The sequence below is a fragment of the Tiliqua scincoides genome, chromosome 1, assembly GCF_035046505.1.
Source record: "Tiliqua scincoides isolate rTilSci1 chromosome 1, rTilSci1.hap2, whole genome shotgun sequence".
Lineage (NCBI taxonomy): Eukaryota > Metazoa > Chordata > Lepidosauria > Squamata > Scincidae > Tiliqua > Tiliqua scincoides.
The window spans coordinates 286,311,874-286,335,762 of NC_089821.1; the positions used below are offsets into that span (position 1 = coordinate 286,311,874).

Consider the following 23,889-nt stretch of genomic DNA (forward strand, 5'->3'; position numbering starts at 1 on the left):
CCAAATCCATCCTGTCCCACTCCCAATCCTCCCCCAAACTTACCCCTCCAGAGGCCAGAATCTGTCAGTGGCTGATCTTCAGGGTGCTATCAGCAGTGTGTGGCTTTCTGGGTCAGCTCTTGGCAGAAAGGCAATAGTGACCCATGTGCAGTACTGAGCAGGTAGGACTGGGCCATTAGCGGCAGTTTTTCTATGAATCAAAGCTGCCTTTTACTGTCCTGACTCCATTTTTTATAGAACCGTTTGACTGTGAATAGTTTGGATGATGTGACATGTTGGAAAGCCATAGTCCCTTTCAGTGTTTTTAAATTGGTGTCCTGCGAATTGAAGGCATTATAAAACGTTAGCACTTGTGCTATGCCATACCTTGAAAAGATAGATTCCAGGTGTAATGTAATGTTTTGCAGTATTGGGTTTTCTAACATTGCCTTTTCAGGATTATGCAAATAAGGGCGCAATCCTGTCCTGTGCTGGAACAGGCAAGCCAAGAGGCTTGCGCTGTATCCAGTGCAGGATAGGTACCTAAAGCGGCTCAGCTGCCCTTGCACTACCCTTGCATCCAGGTAAGCCACCCTTGCACCTATGGATCTCCTCAGACTTGCACTACCTCCTGAGGTGGCACAAGTCCGAGGAGAGCGGAGCAGCTTGAAGCTGCTCTGAACTCCCTAGAAACAGGTGTTGGGATCCGGCATAACTGCCGGGTCCCAGCCCTGCCTCCGGCCCCCTGCCCGCCCCTGGGTCCGAGCTCGGCTGACGCAAGACTCGGAGCCTCCATCGGCACAGAGGCTTAAGTCAGCCTTCGCAGGCCGGTGCGCTTCCACATGCTGGCCTAGTTGACTCATAAGGAGGTGCAAACGTGCCTTATGGCACAATTGTGACCCTCCTGGGCCAGCGCAAGTCCCTGTCAAGTACAGCTCAGGATTGCACTGCAAGAACCGAACATTGCAATCCTGACTTTGAATGGGCTGGCACAAGTCCATAGCGTTGGCCTAAGAGTGTTGCGAACATGCCCTAAAGTATGTTTGCTCCTCCTTTAGATTTGCCTGGGCTGATGCAAAGAATCTGCTGTTCCATGGAGGCTCACCTTGGAATGATGAGTTTGTGCTGGCCCGGGGAGGCCGGCGAAGGGATTTGGGGAGGGCAAAGTGAGGGAGTTTCAGGGGTGTTGTTGGAGGGAAGGGTGGATTGGGCCCAGGAGGGAGGTGGGACCAGCCTCTGGCACTTTGCCTGGATCCTACCCCCTCCTAAGCAACTGAATTTTACAGTGGGCTGCTCTGATTTGCACCAGAGATTTTGCTGGCACAGAACCAAGTAGCCCCATTGAGGTGGCTGCTGTGTGACACAGGGTAAGGGGAAATAAATCATCTTATTCCAAGTTGCACAGAATCCACCCCTAACCCTGTGCTGGACACAGCACAGGCCAGTCGGCCTGCCTGTTCTAGTGCAGGATAACAGTGAGCTGCTTGACAGAAAGGTTAATCTTCGCAGGAGATATAAATATGTTAATGCACATTTCATATCATGCCAATAACAAAGTTGTCATTGTTTATTTTTTTTAAAGTTTGAACTGCTTTTCTGTAAAAAAAAATGGGGGGATCTTTTCTTTGTGTAGGCTCAGTGGCATAGCTAAGGTGGGGTGCAGGGCAAATGCCCTAGGTGCCAAACCTGGGAGAGGTGTCATGGGGTGTCTTTCTGAGGCCTTGGGGGGGGGTCGTTTAGAAGGCCTCAGAAGGTCTGCCAGAGACCTTAGAAAGGTGCTTCCCATACTCATGAAAACTGGAAGAGCCTTTCTATGGCCTCTGGCAGGCCTTCCAAGCCCTAGGGAAGCTGTATACGGCCTTCCTGACCCTCAGAAGGCCTGTTGGAGGCCTTAAAAGGAACTTCTGGTTTCTGGCAAAAACTGGAAGTTCATTTCTAAGGCCTTGGGGTGAGAGTTAAAAAAATGTGTGCCCTCAGGTTCCAGATGGTGTAGCTACACCACTGTGTAGGCTGATGTTTTTGACTTGTCGTGTTTTTTTTTTTTTTGACCCTACTTAATATGCAGACTCATCAGGTACCAATAGGATGCATTCTTGGCTTTCCTGAAACTTCTTTTAAGTAGTATTGGCTTACACTGAGAAAGAATGGGCCAGGTATGGAGTCACCTGGCCACCTTGTGGTGATACCTTTAATTACTCGCCGCAGTATGATGTCATTTTTTTTTTAGGCTCCCAGAAATTTCTGCCATATATATTTGGCACCGGGCAGTTTTTCTTTAATCAAGTTGACATGAAGAGTATAAAACTCCTTATCAGTTGGTTTTTTTGTTTGTTTGTTTGTTTGTTTTGACAAGCCTTGCATAATATCTCTGCTGTTCTTACATTTAAAAAAAAAAATGGGGGGGCTTATACTCCACAGTTAAGTCCTATAGTTGATACTGGAAAAAGCAGTCTTTGGATTTTGGACTGCCCAGTTGTCAGCCCTTTCTTAGAAGTAGATGCCATGGTCATTTTCTGCAACAACTGATTATCCAGAGATCATGAACATATGAAATCATTTATAGCAATACATTAAGACCTAAGATTTCTTTCCTACCTATGCATAATGTCACTTTGTTTCTGTGAGAGAGCACAGCATGGAGCTGGGCTAAAAGTTTTTTGTAAAGCACTTTTGGCTCAAATGAGGGGGGCGGGTTTTCTGGTGTGTGCATTCGCGTATGTGAGCCTCTTCTGTCGCTGCCTCCTCTTGTTCACGTTCCTAATGATTGGTGGTGATCACACGCCCTGCTTCCGGCGGGCACCATTTTTCTTCTGTCCAAGTTCATCTTCTTACTCTGAAGTGGTGGGGGCAGGAAGCTTTGGGAAATTTAATTTCTCTCTTATTTTTAGAATATTTTAGTAAAGGACTGGATTAATTGGGATACGTTTAGATTCATTACACTCACTTTTCAAACTTCTTGTTCAAATTTGCATGCAGTGTCCGCTGCTTTCCACGAAGTGTGCAACCACTCATGATGGATATAAATTATTTCATGAAATTCCCCAGTCCTATAATTGTCTAGTCCTTTGGTGGTACAGTTGCATTCTACTTGCATCTCTTTGTACACTCTTTTCAATCTGTGTTTCATCTGAGAATGTAATATCCTGAAACCTAAACTTGCTTTTCTGTTTTGGATCTCCTATTCTGATCCTATCCAGAGCTCCTTGCAGCCTTTGGTTGTATTCCTCCATGCCTTTATCCCAAAAGAGAATCTCAGTGCCCTCAAGTCCTGCTGTGCTTTCCTTGGCTGCTGCTTTTTAACCTCAAAATCAGCTGTAATCGTAATACACACCAAAGTGAGTATTAGAAGTAGGGCAGAGTCAAAAACGGCTCCACCTCTCCTCAGCCCATTTGAAAGTGATGAAAGGTGGGTGGCCATTTTGCGGAGTGGGCAGGGAAGTAAACTTAAGATTGGCAACCCAGGCTTCTCCCAGAAGCTGGCATTTTTCCTGCAATGCCTCCTTGAGTAGTGCTAGGTCATAGGGACATGCGGTGGATGGGGAGGCAGGTGAGGCAGAGCCACCCCTCCAGAGTCCTTTGAAAAGCGCTACTATCGTGTGAGGTGGCCAAGCACCACGCGTGCGTTGTGAGAGCTTGGGCACCTCACATGACAGCGGCACTTTTCAAAGGATTCCAGTGGGGAGGCTCTGCCTAACCTGCCTCCCCACCTGCCTCTCCACCCACAACCCATTCCCGCGGGGTCATTACATAATGCAATTTCCAAAAGACATTCTGAGAGAACACGGTGGCTGTCAAGAGGAGTGCTGCTTCTACAGCACAACACAGGCAACATTGATCCAGAAATGCAAAAGGGATTGAGTACTTTAACCCCTACCCCTAATTTGGCTGAAAGTTTGGCCCTCAGCTCTAGAAAAGTAGTAGTAATAATAATATTAATAATAATTATAACAACTCGGTATTTATATACCGCCTTTCTGGTCATCGGATTACTCCTCTGACTTTATTCAAGGTGGTTTACATGGGCAGGCGTTTCTAAATCCCTCAAGGGGATTTTTACAATCATAAACGATCTCTTTCAAGAACCAACAACATTTCAGGATGGATCTTCCTGGTTTGGTCTCACTTCTGGCCTCCAGTTCTCCCATGCAGGCTGACAAGCAGCTCCATCTCTCACATGGAGGGCAGCCAAGACGATTCTTGCTCACACCAAGAGCAGGTGGAATCACTCGGCTTGTCAGCTGCTTCAAGGTCTCGCCATTCTCAGCCGTTCAGGGAGCTGCTGGTGTCCTCGAACTGGCGACCTTCTGATGTTATCTTCAGGCTAATGGAGGCTCTACCCTCTAGACCAGACCTCCTGCCCGTACATAGAAACAATCTCTGCTTACCTTTGAAATCTGCCAAAATTGAAAAAAAACATTTAACACCAATGTGATATTGTTGTTTTAAATTTATTGCTATATTCTGGTTGATGTGTTTTATTATTTTTGGTTTTATTGTTTCATGTAAGCCTTGTAAGTAATCTCACATCCCCCTGGTTGGGAGAAAGACAGCAGAAAAATTGTTTTAGAAAATATCTTCTCTATGGGACAGGGAAATGTCTTCCTTTTAAAGGTATTTGTTCTACTGTCTTCAGTTCTGACATAACTGTAGATTCCTATTGTTCATTATTACTAATGAATGCATTCATGCAATGGATTATTCAACCTTTGGAATCGGTTTTACTGACACCAGATGATCCAGTTCCTCTCTGTCTTTTTTTTTTAAAAAAGACTAGTGGTGAGGTTAAGGTAGTGATTCCCAAACTGGTGGGTCACAAACCACCAGGGGAACAGGAATTGGCCACAACACAGTCAGCAGGATTGTTCTGCTGCCAGGGAGGGCAGAGTTTTTTAAACTTACCAGGGGGTCACTAAGGCTCTCCAGAGGGTCTGGGGAGCCTGCAACCCCATCTGCAGCCCTTCCAGCAACTTCAAAGTCCTGTAAAAAAGAAAAAAAATAACATCCCTTTTACAGTGAAAGAACCGGAAGTGGTTCTTGTTACAGGACTTTGAAGCTGCCGAGAGGGCTGCAGAAGGGGTCACAGGCTCCCCAGACCCTCCAGAGAGCCTTAGTGAAAAACGTTTCCATCCCTGGCAGCAGCATGATCATCTCAGTTGTGTTGCTGCCCCTTCCCCGCTACAACAAATACTTACGGGGTGCCCAAAGTTCTTTATAAGGTCCTGTTATAAGGATATGATTGGTAGGCAGATTTAAGCTACTTCAGTACTTAGCTGGCACTTGGAAAGCAGGTTGTCCTCTTAGTCAATACATGCTGTAGGTGCTGCTGGGACGCAAGTGTCATTTCTTGTCTCATTGTTGGTCAAATCAAAGTTCCAGACAACACAGTCCTGGAACGAGCTGGAATCCCTAGCGTGTATGCACTGCTGAGACGCCTGTGTTAGCTTGGTCATGTCATGAGAATGGGCGATGGTCGGATCCCAAAGGATCTCCTCTATGGAGAACTCGTGCAGGGAAAGCGTCCTACAGGTAGACCACAGTTGTGATACAAGGATATCTGCAAGAGGGATCTTGAAGGCCTTAGGAATGGACCTCAACAGGTGGGAAACCCTGGCCTCTAAGTGGCCCGCTTGGAGGCAGGCTGTGCAGCATGGCCTTTCCCAGTTTGAAGAGACACTTGGGCAACAGTCTGAGGCAAAGAGGCAAAGAAGGAAGGCCCATAGCCAGGGAGACACACCAGGGACAGACTGCACTTGCTCCCGGTGTGGAAGGGATTGTCACTCCCGAATTGGCCTTTTCAGCCACACTAGATGCTGTTCCAGAACCACTTTTCAGAGCGCTTTACCACAGTCTTCAGAGACTGAAGGATGCCAATGATGATACAGGTCAAATGCTGGTTCCTGATTTTTGCCCATGCCCCCAAATGCACCTTAGTATTGTTCTTAAGTCTGGATGTCATGTCTACCAAGCACATGTGTACTCACGCGCACACATTCACACTCGCTCAATACTTCTGTCTTCTTTTTCACCATAACTTTCACGTCTACATTACACCTCTGATTCTTTTCTGAGACTTTGCCACACTGCCTGAGAACTTTCATTCTTTAGGGGCCTTCAGATGCAAATGAAGGAAGATTATGCAAAATAGCTCAATTTAACAAAGTGTTGATTCTAGGGTTACAAAGGCTAGTTGGAGCTGAAGGGAATTCACCTGTATTCACTACTATTGCAGATGATAGCAGTGAGTCATGGCAATCACCTCAGGCAACATAGAGAAAAGGCACAATCTTTTGTCAGCCAGTCAGCATGCTTGTTACATCTCCTTGCCAGAAGAAAATTCTCTGGACAATTGGCTGCACTAGCCATCCTCATCCTCTTAAGTTCCTGGAGTGGAAGAAAATGGTTGGTTGATGCAGCCCATGCTGTTTTTCTTCTACTGAATATGCATAAACTATGATTTTCTAAGGCTGTTGATTCACTGCATTTGGTTACCCCAGTTGTTTTCATGATTAAAGATTAGAAATCATTCCCATCACCTCTCATATAAATGCCAACATCCATCTTCCTTTGGAGAGCCAAGAGATTGTGACTGAGCCCTCCTCTCCATGGTCTCTTGCAAATCCTATGGTGCCTTTTGCACCCTTGATCATGCCTGTCCAATAAATCCCTGCATTGAGAATCTTTTACAGCAATGCTGTTTCAAAATTTCAAATTATGCTGCTCGGACTACTCTTTCAAGTTTTCTTTGGGCAACACAAAAGTGTGCATCCTCCTAATAACACTCAGTGAGATTCAACTTGTGATTTTTTTTTAATTTAGGAAATTAACTAAATAATAGTTTAGAAGCTGCTGATTTACAGCATCACAGCACATTCCAAGGAAGTTAGACTTGCTGGGAGCATATAGCTGATCAATTTTCAGTCGATTATATCTTTGTTCCCAGCTCATCAATAATTTGAGGCCTGTGCCCCATCCTGCCCCTCCTTGCATTTTTATCTCTCCCCCATAAGTCACACACTGTTTTTAGTGTGTCCACTGGGGAGCCAGAAAGAGAAAGATAAACAGGGAGAATATTCCACTGTAACTTTGCAAAGCCTGAGAGAGAATAAAGGTTCTCAGTGCCTCCAGCTTTCTCCCTTCCATCCGTCAGAACCAAGCTGTTAACAATTAAAAGGAATTATCTTCCCTCTGGTTTTGACTTGATTGCATTTGTGTTTATAGCAGTTTAGCTAACAAGCTTCAGGCTGCTGCAGGAAATGGCATTTATGCTGGGCATCAGATGCACGCCTGTTTTTGCTTTCAGGTTCTTTTGTAACTGATTTTATTTTTTTGCATTGGACTCATTTTAATTGTTGGTTATGGATGCCATGTGACAACCTGGGCAATTTACATCTGGATGCAGTTTGCCATCCACAGTGGCATTCCTTTGCTCTCAGCAATCTCAGTAACTATGTTCTAGAGGGGTAGAGGGAAGAACTCATTGTCAACTCTGGCCTGGCCTGCTGAAGATGACAATCTACTGACAAGCCACTGCTGAGACTGTAGACTTATTATTAGGATAAGAGAGTCTAACCAGCTGTTTTTAGTGTGATTTGTATCTGAGCATACAGTGAACAGCTTGTGTGGTCTGTGTCTCATTCTTGCCAACCAGCCTGTGTAAGAGTGTTCTGTCATGACAACAATATTGGGATCTGAAAAACTAGGAAACTCTAGTTCCTTTCTGGCTCTACTCACAGCGCAGCAGATTATACTTTTTATAGCACCCTAAACCTGCTGAGTTTTATCTTGGTTCTGCCTCAGACCCACCAGATTTCATCTTGATTCAGATTCTGCATCATTGACCCTTGTGTTCTTAGAAAAAGAAATGGCACATATGGGGAGATCTGCTTTAGGACTACAGGGAGGACCCCCATATCAGGGTGACTAGACACAATGGAGGACAGTGTGCCTATACCTTTAACAATTGTATAGAAGAGGGAATTTTGGCAGGTGCAGCTTTTTAAACCCTTCCACATTGAGCTGCACCTGTCAAAATTCCCTCTTCTATAAAACAGTTAAAGGTATAGGCACTCTGTCCTCCGCTGTATCTCGTCACTGTGCCCTGTATCCACAGATCCCATATCCTCTATTTCACTTATCAGCAGTACTGTGGATGCGGGAGCCCCCTGTGCCCTCCGGAGGCAAGAGAAGCTGTTCTTTCCTCGCCTCTGGAGGCTCTTGTGAGTTCCGCAGAGGCTGTGCGCATCTGCCCGTGGCCTCTGTGGGCTTCAGAATGGCTGTTGCATTGAAAAAAAATGCAACTTCAATTTTTTTGGCAAAATGGGATGTTTTTATGCCTTTAAAAGACATTATGAGGGCCAGGGAAGCAACTGAAGGACATTAGAAACATCACTTCCTGGTTTTGCCAAAAAACAGGAAGTTGCTTTTTTTTCATTGTAACAGCCATTCTGAGACTGCAGCCTCTGTGTGGCTCAGAAGAGCTTACTGAGTTGAGGGGTACACAACTCCCTTTGTCTCCAGATGGTCCAGGGCATGGGGTGGGGTAGCCTGAGTACCCACAGTTTTCCATATCTGTGGGGGAGAGGGTCCGGAACGGAACCTTTGTGGATACAGGGGTATGCCTGTATACTGAGTGGAACGTGGGGCTTTAATTCTATCTCTTGCCATGGTCCAATCTGGATCAGGAACACTGTGTACTATTTCTATTAGAAAAAAAATCCAGTTGATTACAATAGGAACTTTTTCCAGGGATATCAATACTTATATTGAGATCGGGGCAGGGGCTAGATTTAAACCCTCCTACCAACTCACCTTGATCCTTATGTTTCCCCTGCATGCTATTTACACAAAGGAGCAAGCAGATCAAGGACAATGATACAATTAAAGTCATGTCTAGTTTGGCCCGGAGTCTTACCTTTGCCCTGGGCTGATTTGTAAATTAAAAACCTTTACCTGTTTTTATATCTGTGTCCTACTCTGATTAATGCTCCATGCTTTTTAAAGCATGAGCTTATCTCACTTAACAAGTTTGTTTGGGCATTGTGGAGAGGGGTTCAGTTAGTTCTTGCACCCCTTTCTTGTGGGCTTTCTGGGCTGGAAACCTTGTATCCTCATATGCAGAGTTAACCATCCTTAAACCCACTAACTGCAATTTAGTCTTGCCTATGTCTGCATAGTATCAGGGTGGTACAAAATCAAGCAATGCATGCACACAGACTAATAGAGTCCCTCCTGAACAGTAGGCCAGCCCTGATTAGGGGAAGGTGAAGAAAATGTTCAGCTATTAGGGCTGTTAGAAAACTGGCAAGCTTTCACTTTTTCCTGTAGGTAGAGTGGAGGAAGGATTGCATTTTAGCATCTGAAATCATAGATCTTACCATGTAGCTTCATAAAGCAATGTAACTTTAATGCATGATGGGGAGCAAGTTGAACCATGTGTACCCTTCCTCACCATGTATATACTTCTGAACTGGGGCCTATGCGATCATTTTACCACCACTGTTGAATGCTGTGAATCCTGTATTTAGAGGTGTTTGCTTTTGTTGATAAATAAAAATGTAAAACCCCACATTTTTCAAACACATCTGTCCATAGATAATTAGTAAGGAATTCTGGAGTTGGGTATTCATTTGTGACTAAAATCACAAAGCACCACATTTTGCATTTTAATTCAACAAATTTTCATAAAAAACTAAAACAAAAACTAATGTCATTTTCTGACACCTATATATAGTACCCAGTACGCATTATCGGTCATGTTGTGAGAATGGATGATGGCCGGATCCCAAAGTATCTCCTCTATGGAGAACTTGTGCAAGGAAAGCGCCCTACAGGTAGACCACAGCTGCAATACAAGGACATCTGCAAGAGAGATCTGAAGGTCTTAGGAGTGGACTTCAACAGGTGGGAAATCCTGGCCTCTGAGCGGCCCGCTTTGAGGCAGGCTGTGCAGCATGGCCTTTCCCAGTTTGAAGAGACACTTGGCCAACAGTCTGAGGCAAAGAGGCAAAGAAGGAAGGCCCATAGCCAGGGAGACAGACCAGGGACAGACTGCACTTGCTCCCGGTGTGGAAGGGATTGTCACTCCCGAATCGGCCTTTTCAGCCACACTAGATGCTGTTCCAGAACCACCATTCAGAGCACGATACCAGAGTCTTTCGAGACTGAAGGTTGCCAACAACACATTAAAAGTTCAGTGCATAGACAGGAATGGTATCAGGGATTGGCATGGTGGGGAAGTGACTTGGGCTCACACTCAGAAGTGTTATCTGCCCTAATTGATCTGTGAACATTCAGTTTCAGTGGCAGTGGTCACCATCAGGGATGTGTAGGGTGCACTGTGGGAGATCCAGTTGAGGGTTTTGCCCCAGGACCCCCAGCTACTTGGCATCAACACTAGATGTAGAAGTTTCGCTCCCACTCTCATTCTGCCCCATGTGCAACCTACAGACAAAGGCAGGTTCATGTAGGGGAAAGCAAATGAGTTACAAGTCCTTATGATCTCTCAGTGCATGGACTTGTGATGTCGATGTTACCTACTAGATATTATTACATTGGAAAACAAATTTTGGAAATTTTTGTTCCTTTGCCTTATGACTGCCTGCATGGTCCTGAGGAATCATGTCCTTTATAGTTGGTTTTTGCTCTGGTTTGAGTTAACTGGAAGCAACCAGTATTATATACTTGATAGGGTAGACCCAGGCATGTGTGAAGTTGTGCCAAGAGTTGAAAAGCATGGTGTGCTCTTGACAGTGTGCTATTATGTATGGTGTCCAAGGGACTGCAAGGTAGCCACTTCTCAATTTGTGACCTGACTCGTAGGCACCAGTGGTGCTACATCATTAAAAGACTAGGATGAATTCTGGTTAGGGATAGTTTTACCATACTGCGCTTTTTCCAGCCATCTCCCACTTTGAAAGGAATTTAAAGCCAGCAAAGGTAAACCTTGATTTTGCAGGCAGATGATTGGAGCTCATGTTGAAGTTGAGTAGTTAGTGCAGGGGTGTCCAAAGTTTTTGGCAGGAGGGCCACATCAGCTCTCTGACACTGTGTTGGGGGCCGGAGGAAAAAAGAATTAATTTACATTTAAAATTTGAATAAATTTACATAAATGAATTTATTAGAGATGGAACTTATATTAATGAATGAAGGTCTTGCAATAGCTCAAGGCCTATAAAAGGCACAAAGCAAGGCTGGTCTTTCCTTTGCTGCTGCTACAGCATCACAGATGTGAAGCAGCAAGCAGTAGAAGAAGCCCTCATCCCACAGCTCACACGAGAGGTCAAACAGTCGCCCTCATGCTGAGAGCAGTTGTGTCAAGCCAGTGCGGGCTCCAGCAAGTCTCCAGAGGGCCAGAAGCTTATTGGAGACTGGGGGTTGCTTGAGGGCTGCATTGAGAGTCCTCAAGGGCTGCATGTGGCCCCAGGGCCGGGGTTTGGGCACCCCTGATTTAGTGGAATGTAGGTTGAGGATGTTTCATGCAGCTACTGGAATTCATTGCAGTGGGTGTGTTATGTGGGGGTTTGTAAGGCACCTTTTGTAAGCATAGCAGTACCTGGTTTTTTGAGCTTTCTCAGGGCAATGGATAGTTTTTCATTTTTTATCAGGCTTTGGAAAAGGATGATGGCTAAGGCGGTACGTATGTGTATATCTTAGTATCAAAACATCACAGGAAGTTGTATTTCACTGGCCAGATGTAAACATATTAATGTTTTCGAGTCAATGTGTGTACACATTCTGTGATGAGAAACTATTAATGCTAAGTAGAATTAACCTTTTATTGTCTTCTTCATTGTCTCTTTAGGGCTTGACTGCCAAGAACTGGTGAATTAGGGACTGGATCAGCTTCATTACACCATGAAGATTGCCTTTGAGTTTTCTGTCCAAGGAGTCACATGCTTGATGACTTCACCACTACCCCTGCTTTGCTGCTATCATCATTGCTGCTAAGGAGACCAGTTTGGAGACTGGTTATTCCATTGGCCACCACCCTCCACTGTCATAAGCTGGCATCAACTACATAAGGCCACCGCTGGAGATCTATCCTTCATAAAAGCTCACCGTTGGGAGCATTCTCACACCCTTCCTTCTCCTCTTAGGATAAAGGCCTCTGGATCCTAACGGATAGCTGAGATCTTTCCTGGAAAAGGAGGTTCCGCGTTCGAGTCACACATTTTCTCTCTTGTGGAATTTAACGGCTCTAGTGCTTGTGACCAGAGCCACTTCTCTGTGGCACTCTTGGCTTTGTAATTTTGTTTTCTCTCAAGGAAAAGCAGCTTCTTTCAACCATGGGCTTTACTCTCCACTCTGCCTCTTTCACCCTGAAGGTGAGCTTGTTGCTGGGCTCCTTGCTCAGCCTCAGTCTTGGTCTCGAGTTCATGGGCCTTCCCAATCAGTGGGCCCGTTACCTCCGCTGGGATGCCAGCACCCGGAGTGACCTCAGCTTCCAGCTGAAGACGAATGTGTCAGCTGGGCTGCTCCTCTACTTTGACGATGGTGGTGTCTGCGACTTCCTCTGTTTGTCCCTGGTTGACGGGCGCATCCAGCTTCGGTTCAGCGTGGACTGTGCTGAGGCCACGGTTATCACGGATAAGCAGGTCAATGACAGCAACCTTCATTTCTTAATGGTCAGTCGCAACCACCTCCGGACAGTTCTTGTGCTGGATGGTGAAGCCAAGCCTGGCGAGGTGCGTCCGCAGCGCCAATACATGAATATTGTCAGTGACCTTTTCATGGGAGGCGTCCCATCAGACATCCGCCCTGCAGTCTTGACCCACGACAGTGTCCTGAGTGAGCCGCCATTTAAGGGATTTATCTTGGACCTGAAGTATGGCAGTTCAGAACCCCAACTCTTGGGCCACCAAGGGGTCCGCCTGGACACAGAAGGGCTATGTACAGAGAATCCTTGTGAGAATGGTGGAACTTGCTTTCTCCTGGATGGAGAACCCCAGTGTGATTGTTCCACCACTGGATATGCCGGGAAACTCTGTTCTGAAGGTAAGAGCGAAGTCACTCCTCCTGTTTGTTGGGTTTTTTTGCTCCCCGATATGCCATGCTGATAATTAGCTGCAGTGGTTCTTTTTCAAATGCCATACTGCTCTTCAGTAACGAGGGCAGGAACAACCACTGTACAGTATCAGCCTTCCCAGTTTTTTGTTTTGGTGGAGCATAGAATTCATGGCCGCCCTGCACGTTATGCAGCCCCCCTCTGCCCCTGTTGAAATAATAAAAATAGGAGCAGGGGGCAAGTTGATGGGAAAAAAATCTTCCTCTTCATCCTCCTCCTCCATCTGCAACATGCCTTAATAGCAGCAGCAGAGAACATACACTGTTAGATTCCTTTATGAGCATATAAAGTTATCTTATAGGGCAGTGGTTCTCAAACTCTCTGGGAATTTGGGAGTGGTTCTCAAACTCTCTGGGAGTCTGGGAGAGTTTGAGAGCCAGTAAGTCTTTGCAGGGGCAGGGGGAGGAGGCAGCGGGGGCGGGGGGAAGGCAGCGGCGCGATCCACAGGATTGAGCCGCTCAGGGGGCTGCAGGGGCTTTGGTGCACTTACCCAAGCCTCCTGCAGCCTCCCCGGCGTGCGGGGAGCCCGGTGTGACTTCTGGCAGGGCTCCCCACCGCAGGGAAAGTGGGTGCGGAGCAATCGTGCCCCGCCCCCGCTAAAGCGGAAGTAGAGTGCGATCGCTCTGCATCCACTTTCCCTGCGGGGAGCCCTGCCAGAAGTCACGCCGGGCTCCCCGCACCCCTCTGAGCGGCACAATCCTGGGGATCGCGCCACTGCTTTCCCTCCACCTCTAGGCTGCCCCTGCCCCTTAAGGGGGCAGAGACGAGGGCCCTCAGGCTGGGGCGTCGCGACGCCCCAGTTTGAATAGCACTGTTATAGGGAATCAAAACATTAGCCTATCTCAGTATTGTTTACACTAATATCAGCTATCCAAGATTTCAGACAGGGGATTGGAGATGTTCCTTGGAGATGTTGGGGATTGAACCTGAGATCTTCTGCATGCAAAACTGCTATTCTGTCACTGAACTATGACCCATTCCTTATATTGTGGCCAAGGATGAATGGCAAAAAGGTAAGTATATGGATTTTAGCACAGAGTTTGTAGAGCCTTGAGTGCTTAATTGAAATTCTCCTGCTCTTGCAGAGTTTTGTGTATCATTTAGTTGTGCCCATGCTGACTGACCTGGCCAGCTTGAAGATGATGGAATGATTGCATCAGGGTGGGAGAGATGGATGAACTGCAACATTTCATTAGATTAGTAATTTCACACAGAGAATACCTAGTGCATTGTGCTGGTATACAGGAATACACATGTTGCGTTCTGTTTTCTGTAACCCTGTTTAATTTTCCTGTTCAATCTACCACTGATATAGAGCAGCATTTCTCAACATTTGTTCCCTCCCATTCCACTTTGCGTAATCTACATATTGGAAGTACCACTGAAAGCAACTGATGATGACGTCCTCGCTAGTTACTTCCGAACTGGAAGTAAGATGCTCAAGGTGGATGGGAGGGGTTTTTTGAGTGCACCAAAAGCACGCTTTGGAGCTCTGCCCACTGAGCTGAGCCTCCTACTGCTATTATCTTGTTGTATTGCTCATCTTGCTGCTGGGAACAGGTGTCCGGAGACCCACACGTACCACCAGACACCACTTTAAGTACCACTGGTGGTACCCTACCACTGGTTGAGAAACACGGATATAGTGTGTTTGGAGAAGTTTATATCTGTGCTGTAGTCATCTGTGCTGTAGTATCCAATATGAGAAGTTATTATACAATGAATGCAAAACATAGGAAACTGCCTCATACATTGATCAAACACCAAGAAAATGATTAAATGTCTCCATTTGCCATTTGTTATGCAGTTTGTCCCCATTGCTTTAGGCAGTTGTTTGATTATTGGTGTAAAACCAGTTCCTTCCCCTCCCTCCCTGACTTCTCCCTCTGCATGATTTCTGATGAAGGCTCAGTCCTACGTTTGTGGTGTCTCATCTTGTTATGAGTTGCAGCTACATCCTCAAAGTGGTTTTGTTGCAGACTGTGTAGGAAAGAAGGTGCAACCCCCATGGAGATAAAAGTCACAAAAGATATGGAGGGGGAGTGAAACATGTTTTAGTTTCCCCTTTAAGAACATAAGCAAAGCTCTACCATAGCCCATCTGGTCCAGTGTCCTGTTTCCTATGGTAGCCCATCTGCTGTCCCTGAGAAGCCCATAAGCTGCAGAGGAAGGTATACTTCTCTTCTGCCGCTACTGCCCTGCTACTGGTTACTGTTGCTGAGCCTGAAGGTAGCACATGGCCATAGTGACTAGAAGCCACAGATAGACTTGTCCTCCATGAGTTTGTCTAATCCCCCTTTAAAGGCATGTAAACGTATAACCAACACCACATCTTGGGCAATGAATTCCACATACTATTTATGTGCTATGTGAAGAAGGGCAACTGCCAGTCAGTTTCCTAGGATGGCCCTTGGTTCTGGTATTGTGAGAGAGGTGTAAAAACTTTATTCACTCTTGCAACACCATACATAATTTTGTGTCAATCATATTCCTCATTACTTGCCTTTTCCCCCCCCCCAAACTTGGTTGTATAAGTAACGATTGGTGACATTACTTGCAATGCCCATGAAGACTGCAACCAAGATGACTTGGATATCTTTTTTTTTCTATCATAATATATGTTTCTCCCACCCTTTTTTTTGTAGTGCTGTAACTAATCATTTGTCTTTGATTTTGGTGTGTCAATGAGTAATTTAATTTTTGATTTTCCTTATGTTTAAGAATGTCTTTCCTATCAATAGGACATCAGCAGTGTCCCCCTCCTCACGGATCATTAGCCCATTTTACTCCATTTGCCAGCCTCTGAATTGGTTTGCTGTTGGTCACTTGCACTTGGAGGAGCTGATGGGACCTGATCAATAGCTCCTGTTTTAATAGCTAAATGCAGTGTGTGCCTTTTTAATAATGAGTTCTCTCGACAGAGTTCAGGCCATTACTTGGCTATTGATTGATATCTGTGTCTGCTGATGGCAAAACCACAACAAGCTCATATTCTGTGGACAGAAGAAAGATATATAAACAAACACTTAGCAGACCCTGCTGATAGTGAAGTTCCATTTACAGTATCCCAGATTCATTAATGCAAACAGCAGTTCCAGTTAGTAAACCTCAATGCACAGTGAAATGTCCTGCAGAAATACTGGTGGAATCTTGCAAAGTTCATTGCATGCATAGATTTTCAGAGACCTTTGCTCACTTTTTGGAAAGGACAGGCCCACTCTGTCGATAGCTACTAGTCATGATGGCTGTGTTACCTTCAGGTTTACTCAGTTATGTTTCTGAATACAGGTTGTAGAGAGGCAATTATGGGAGAAAAAAAATGCATTCCCTCCTGCTTGTGGGCTTCCCAGAGGCAGCTGATGGGCCAATGTGGGAAACAGGAAGTTGGACTAGATGGGCTTTCGACCTGTTCTAGCTAGCTTTTCATAGGGTCTTATGACTGTGCAACAATTATGCGATGTGCACAGCAGAGACCACTTGAATACAGGATGTGGTGATGGCGTCTGGCCTGGACTCCTCTAAAAGGGGATTGGACAAGTTTCTGGAGGAAAAATCCATTACGGGTTACAAGCCATGATGTGTATGTCCAACTTCCTGATTTTAGAAATGGGCTATGTCAGAATGCCAGATGCAAGGGAGGGCACCAGAATGAGGTCTCTTGTAATCTGGTGTGCTCCCAGGGGCATTTGGTGGGCCGCCGTGAGATACAGAAAGCTGGACCAGATGGGCCTATGGCCTGATCCAGTGGGGCTGTTCTTATTTTCTTACCTCATGGCATTCTATGACCAGTTTCAGACTTTGGAGGGGGCTCTTTGCAAGATGCCATCCAATGACCCCCCCTCCACTTCCTTGGTGCTACTACAGTTGGCACAGGCAATCTCCTCTTATCTTCATTGCCCAGAGAGAGGGGTGGGGTTGGTGGTCAGCAGTAGATCTTCCCAGAGTGCTGACATTTTGGCAGTTGGCCAAGGATACCTTTTCCTGTATCCTGGCCATGTGCTTATGCAGATGTGCAAATTATTTACTTAAATGGCTGTTATCAAACATGGAATCTGAAATGGAGTTCAACCAAAAGAAGTCCCACCAATAAATGGGATGAACATATACATCCAGGTGCCACTTTCTGGAGATGCTATGGGAGAGTTTGTGCAGTGGAAGTAGAGATTGGTGGCTGCTCTGCCAAGTACGCACATTCTTAAAACCTACCTTGGCTTCCAAGGTACAACTCTGTGGGTTGAATTGGCTGTGCTTGCCTTATTTTCTTAAACGTTCTGCAGCTGAGATCCTACATATATAATAACCTTGGCATGAAAATTGGTATAAGTTGGGATCAGGGTCTCTGCATTTGATCTCAACTGCCTAGGCACATCTATGCTTGGCTAATAAGAGCTGCCCAGGGCGGAGTGGGGGGCTGGTTGAGTGAACAGGGCTGGCTGAGTGAACATCTTCTTTGATGGAGGGGACACTACCACTTGCTTTGAGCGGGTGGTGGTTCAACCCCTCCTGAAGAAGCCCTCCCTGGATTCTACTGTATTAGACGATTACTGGCCAGTCTCCAACATTCTGTTTCTGGACATGCTGATTGGGCAGGTGGTGGTGTCTCAACTTCAGAGGGTCTTGGATGAAGCAGATTATCTGGATCCTTTTCAATCTGGATTCAGGCTGGGTTTTGGGTTGGAAACTGCCTTGGTGGATGACCTATACCGGGGACTGGACAGGGGAAGTGCATCCCTGTTGGTTCTGCTGGGCCTCTCAGTGGCTTTCAATATCATCAACCATGGAATTCTTCTGGGCCAATTGGCCGAGTTGAAGGCACTGTTTTGCGGTAGTTCCACTCCTGCTTGGACGATTGGTCCCAGATGGTGGTGCTGGGGATGCCTGTTCGACACCCTGGCCCTTGAGGTGCAGAGTGCCACAGGGTTCAATTCTGTCCCCCATGCTATTTGACACCTACATGAAACCACTGGGAGAGGTCATCTGGGGATTTGGAGTGGGGTGCCATCAATATGCTGATGATACCCAACTCTATCTCCTCCAGACTCCAGGGTGGCGGTTGAGGTCCTGGAGCGCTGTCTGGAGACAGTGAGGATCTGGATGAGGGCTAACAAGCTGAAATTAAATCCGGATGAGGTTCTCCTGGTTTGGAAATCCTCAATGCAGGTGCTGGAGTATCAGTCTGCCCTGAATGGGGTTAGATAGATAGATAGATATTTGTTATGGTCAAAGCCCAGCAAAAACCAACACACAATACCGCCCTACAACAGGCAGAATTTAAAATTTCAACATTAAGACCTGAATGGGGTTGCATTCCCCCTGAAGGAGCAGGTCCGCAGCTTGGGGGTCTTCCTGGACTCACAGCTTCTCCTGGTTTCCCAGTTGGCGGCTGTGGCTAGGGAGGTTGTTGCTCAGCTTCAGCTGGTGTGCCAGCTGCAGCCATACTTGGATCGTGCAGACCTGGCCACGGTGATCCATGCCACGGTAACACTGAAGCTATACTGCTCAGGGTCAGGGTATTTTAGAGATCACCTACTCCCATACAATCCGGCTTATCCTCTTAGGTCATCTTAGAAGGCCTTTTTACAAGTGCTGCCACCCAGGGAGATATGTGGGGCAGCGGCAAGAAATAGGGCCTTCTCAGTAGAGGCACCAGCACTATGGAATTCCCTCCCCCTTGATTGTAAAAGAGGAAGCAGATTGTAACTTTCCAGTGAGGCATGAAGATTTTTCTTTTTAGACAAGCCTTCTGAGTTCCTTTGGGGAGAAAGGCAGGGTATAAAGTTAATAATAATAATAATGCTATTTATATCTAACATACCAGTTTAACTATCATGGGAACCCAAAGAATTATGGGAATTGTAGTCTGGTAAAAGTGCTAATTGCTAGGAATTCCTAGCCCTATTCAGAGGGACAAAGGAATGAATATTAAACCAGTTTAACTCTGTGCTTTGAGTATGCCCTCTAAATTCAGCTTCATTTGAATTGGAGAGAATGTTTTATAAGTAACAAGTGACTTCTGTTATGCAGCTATTAAAATACTTGAATTCTCATTCAGCTTAATCTGGAGCACCTTCACTAGCTTGCAGAATGAACGACTGCAGCAGAAGTTCCTTTGTCTGTTCCCCACCCTGACCAATACACTTTTACAGTGTTCTAGGATTGCTGGTGCCAATAGTATCTCAGGTTATCAGTGAGATTCGAGTCACATAGAAACACATACTTGCACATGTGTCACATGAAATCACAATTCAGTAAAGATTTCTAATAAAACAAAGAATTAACTGGCACACTTGCTTATTCAGGGTGACCTAATGTTATAACAAAAAGCCAAAGGAGCACTTCAGTATAATATCATATTATGTGATCACATAATCAGTATATAATTATTCTGATGGATTATATGATCATATAGTGTACAATATGATATTATTATACTGTATGAACCAGACATTCAGTGAACACACATGGAGGAAGTAGCACTGTAGGGGAAGGCTATAATCCCCAATCTACATGGAACCTGATCAGGGTCTCTGCATAATCAGGACAGGAACCCTGCAAAGACAAAGTTCTGGATTGCATTAGCAGACTCTTCTGTGCACACAATTGAATGCATATGAAGTCTTGGTCAAGCATGTAGTGAACATGAATTGGTTCAGGTTGGGCCAAATCTGGCTCAATGCAGGTCCGGGGGACTTTTGATTGCAAGCAAGGCATTTACGATAAACTTTTCCCTTACCATCTTGGGGGCCTGAAGCAGTGATATGTGTTTGCAAATTCAAGTTTATCTTCATACTTTATATTTTGACAAGTATATAGAGATACACACATATGAGAGAGAGCGAGAGCTGATCCTAACTTCAGGTTTTTTCTGATAGGTAAACTGGAGTTATCAGAGTTGGATGGTGCCAAAGGCCATCTAGTTTAGCCCCAAACCCTTATAATATTAATCTGGCCAACAACATGCCTGCAATTTTAAATTAAAACAAAGGAAGTGGCCCAAATCATCTCCTTCCTAGATCAAGACCGAGGGATTTCTAGTTTGCACTGCATAAGGAGCTACCTGGATAGTAAGCTAGGTATATTTCTCCAAGACTGACTTTGGGTTTTCTAGGTGGAGCTGAGTGAAAATACTGTCAAGAGCTTGCACGAAACAACTCTGGTGGCAGGAGAGTCATGTAGGCAGTGTGGTTGTCAGCTTCACAAAGCGACATCTCAAGTTGCTTGCATCCTGCAGGGGCTGTTTCTAAACGCAGCCTGAATAGGGGCCTGATTGCACCTCTTTCCTTGATTACAGAGCAAGACTTCCTAGGGATGCTGCCTCCTGAATGACAGAGGAGCTTGGCACTCTGTAATTATTGCACTTTTAACTGCAGAGTGAACAGATTTCTCCATTTACTCTTTTTTTTTTAAAGACAGGTTACTGTGGGGCTTCTCTTCCTCCTGACCCTTTGGCATGGCGATGGCTTCCTGTTCCAGATGGATTTGGTGGCAGCTGCTTGGCTCCCTCGCAAGCATACAGTGCCCTGTTGCCACCCCGCTTCCATTTCATGACACTAATAACCATTCTGGCACTTTTCCAGGAGCTTGATGGCTTCAGTTAATTTGCATACATTTTGTAATCAAAAAACAAATGAACATGACCATAATATTTGCTTCTACTTGCATCCTCCTTGATGAATGAATATGAATTGCTTGTTGTTAAGACTCCACCGGTGGTAAACAGCCACAGTTTGTCTGAGTCTTGCCCGGCTGCTGTAGGTTGAGGGCAGGCTGATGTCGGCTATGTTTTGTCTTTTGGCTGTGAATTGAACAGCTTGGACCAAGTTCCCCAATGGAGAATTGTACCAGGTATATTCATAGTATCCTAGGATCTTGCAGGAGCTAAGTGTAGAGAGAGAGATGTGTCTGGCACCTTCTCTTTTTTCTTCCTAGGTAATCTTGCCCTTCTCTAGTCAAAACTAGACAATTTGAATATTGCATGTTTGGAGGCTCTATTTTCGATTTTGTAAACATAAATAACATGCTGGAGTCACACACACACACAATGCAAAGTATTAAGTCCCCTTTGCCACAAACCTCATTACAAGGGAGTAGCAACAGAATACAGGTACAATCCACCCTTTTTATCCATGGGGGATCTGCTCCACGACTCCCTGCAGGTATACAAATACGTGTAAATGGGAAGTGGCTTCCTGTGGCCTCTGGAAAGCCTTCTGAGGCCCGCAGAGGCCTCAGCAAGCCACTTCCAAACCAGAAATGGTTTTCTTCCAGCATCCATGGCGTCCGCATTGAGTCAAGTACATGGATGCCAGATCCATGGATACCAGGGGAACACTGTATGTCATGCTGTGTGCTCCTGGAGGATCTGGTGGGCCATTGTAAGGTCCAGGAAGCTGAACTAGATGGGCTCTTGACCTGATTCTTCTTATGTTCTTATGCACATATGCCATTTACATTAATCAAGCACTCAGGCCCCATTCATGCAAAATGTATGCTGTCTAGTTTTGCCCTTAGACCTACAGAGCAATAAGAATGATACCTTTGCTGATGATTTTTGTGTACCAACTAGGGACAATTCACACAGAACGTCTGTATGACTGTATGCCCCCCCCCCAGTGGAGTTTTGCTGCCATGCAAGAAAAATGGAGTGGTATCTGAATGGGGCCCAGCTCTCTGTTTAGCATGTAAGATCACTAATAGACTGGTTCAGGCAACACTGTCCTACATGCCACCCAGTCACATGAGGAGGAATACGTGAGTGCATGTCTTACCTCCTTCAACTCAGCATGCTCTTCTGTCCCTGCAGTGAGGTGGAATATTTGAAATCCCCCTTTTAGTTGTGTGACAGCCCAATCCTATCCCCTACAGTACACAGCAAAGTGCGTGTTGCATGCTATGGTGGTGGTGATGGGGAACCAGAAGGCCAATTAAATGTAAAAAACCTTTTTACTTTTTGGTATGGCACCTGGTCAGTGGTCGTCTTCTTGGACCCACACCAGCTGTTTAGCTGGCGTACATCTGAGAAGAGAAAGGTGCAGTGAAAGATGGGATAGCATTCTTCATTCATTTTATTAATAATTATTCATTTATAATCAATTAATTTGAACTCCTAACAGGCGTTCAGAACATCCTACACAAGTCACTACTGCAGGGATCCACACCTTCCCTCCCCTGAACCGTCTATGCCACTGATGTATCTGCTTTGTCCGGCATCTGGGTGGTTCTAGTATGCTTAGGGAGCTGCTGACCATTTTTGCCAGGGACACAGTCATGTGCAATGTTGGCCTAACATTTGCCCTGTTGCTGGGTCTATGTACAGCAGTGAGTGAGAAGATCTGTTTTACAAGGCCCCATAGGATTGGGCCGTCAAATACTCAAAATGGTATTTAGGGTAGTTTGGATGCTTTGTCCTCACCTGATTCTCTGGGGACAGGAGGATGTGCCACATGGCAAAGGGAGAGGTTTCTGTACTCACTTTTAATTGCATGATTGGTGGCCAGTAATTGTCTGAACCATCCCAGTGAGAAATAGCACTCGATTAACTAGCCCCAATTGAGCCTCTTTTGTTTTTCTGTGCATTCTTCACAGAGCAAATTTATTTTGCACATTTTGAGGCTGTTTTCCAATCACGTCTTAATTTGATGACGATCCAGATGGTCACCAGAGAAACAAGATGAACTAATTAATGGCTGCAAAGTGCTTGCAGGCTGCGCAGTGCAGTATAAGCACAGTTTGTTGTCATTAATAATAATAGTAAATATCGGAGATGAAGGAGCTCTGCAGCCTCTCAGTCTGGACCCAAGTTCTGCCACTAATTTAAGATTGTTAAATAGCACCCTCTCTCAAAACAAATTAGTATATAGTTTTTCTTTTCCCTGAAATGAAGGTCTATATGTGCTGTAGTAGCTGAAGATATTTTAAAAGATTGGTACAGATCCCAGCTTCTTAAATGGAGAATACATTTTTACAATGCAATACTCCAGGATATTGCTGGGAACTGTACCACACTGGGCTTCACCTTTGGTAATAGATATGGAGGTGGTTTCAGGGTCGTTCTGTTCATAAAGTTTAATCCGATGTAGCCTTCCATCCCTTCTCAGGCTTTATCTATTATGAGGGCAAACACTGAGACACTGGCATCCATCTTGGAACTTAAGTGACAGTGGACTTCAGGTGGATTGTTTTGTGGTACATTTACCTTGTGGGCAAGAGATTATGCTGACCTGGGGCAGGGTGACTCAAATAGTTGGTCTGGAAGCCAAAATTGGATGCAGTGTGAGAAATTGTGATAGTATCTTCCCATTTTTTTGGGTTAGAAGTGCTGGGAGGAAGGAATGGCACTGGTGCTTAAGACAGCTAACCCTTCCCCTGAACCACTTCTGTGGCCTTCCTGAAGCTGTAGGTCATGTAGGGTCTCCTGCGGCTCAGTACACAAAGGCAGGTCATATGCTAAAGGAAGGAGGATTTATTTACAGAGTTTCCAGGCAAGCCTCTAACAGCCATTCGCAACCTGGCTGCAGCCATTCGCAGCCATTCGCAACCATGATCACATGGCACACTGACAATGCACTAAAATTGTCAAGGTATAACATCCATTTTTTGACAATTGGCAAGGCACACCAAGGATGTGGTGCTGTCGTCTAGCCTAGACGCCTTTAAAAAGGAATTGGACAAGTTTCTGGAGGAAAAATCCATTATGGGGTACAAGCCATGATGTGTATGTGGAACCTCCTGATTTTAGAAATGGGTTATGTCAGAATGCCAGATGCAGGGGAGGGCACCAGGATGAGGTCTCTTGTTATCTGGTGTGCTCCCTGGGGCATTTGGTGGGCCGCTGTGAGATACAGGAA

The 23,889-nt window shown here is 45.5% G+C and overlaps 1 protein-coding gene across 3 annotated transcripts in view; it reads left to right on the forward strand.

Moving 5' to 3' along the window:
- The first annotated feature begins 12,263 nt into the window (after positions 1-12,263).
- The window catches only part of NRXN3 (neurexin 3), a 1,424,661-nt gene continuing 1,413,035 nt past the window's right edge, over positions 12,264-23,889 (forward strand). For all 3 annotated transcript variants that reach the window (XM_066627886.1, XM_066627867.1, XM_066627878.1), the window contains exon 1: positions 12,264-12,972. In XM_066627886.1, coding sequence (XP_066483983.1) covers positions 12,264-12,972 — 709 coding nt within the window. The remainder of the gene's footprint in view (positions 12,973-23,889) is intronic.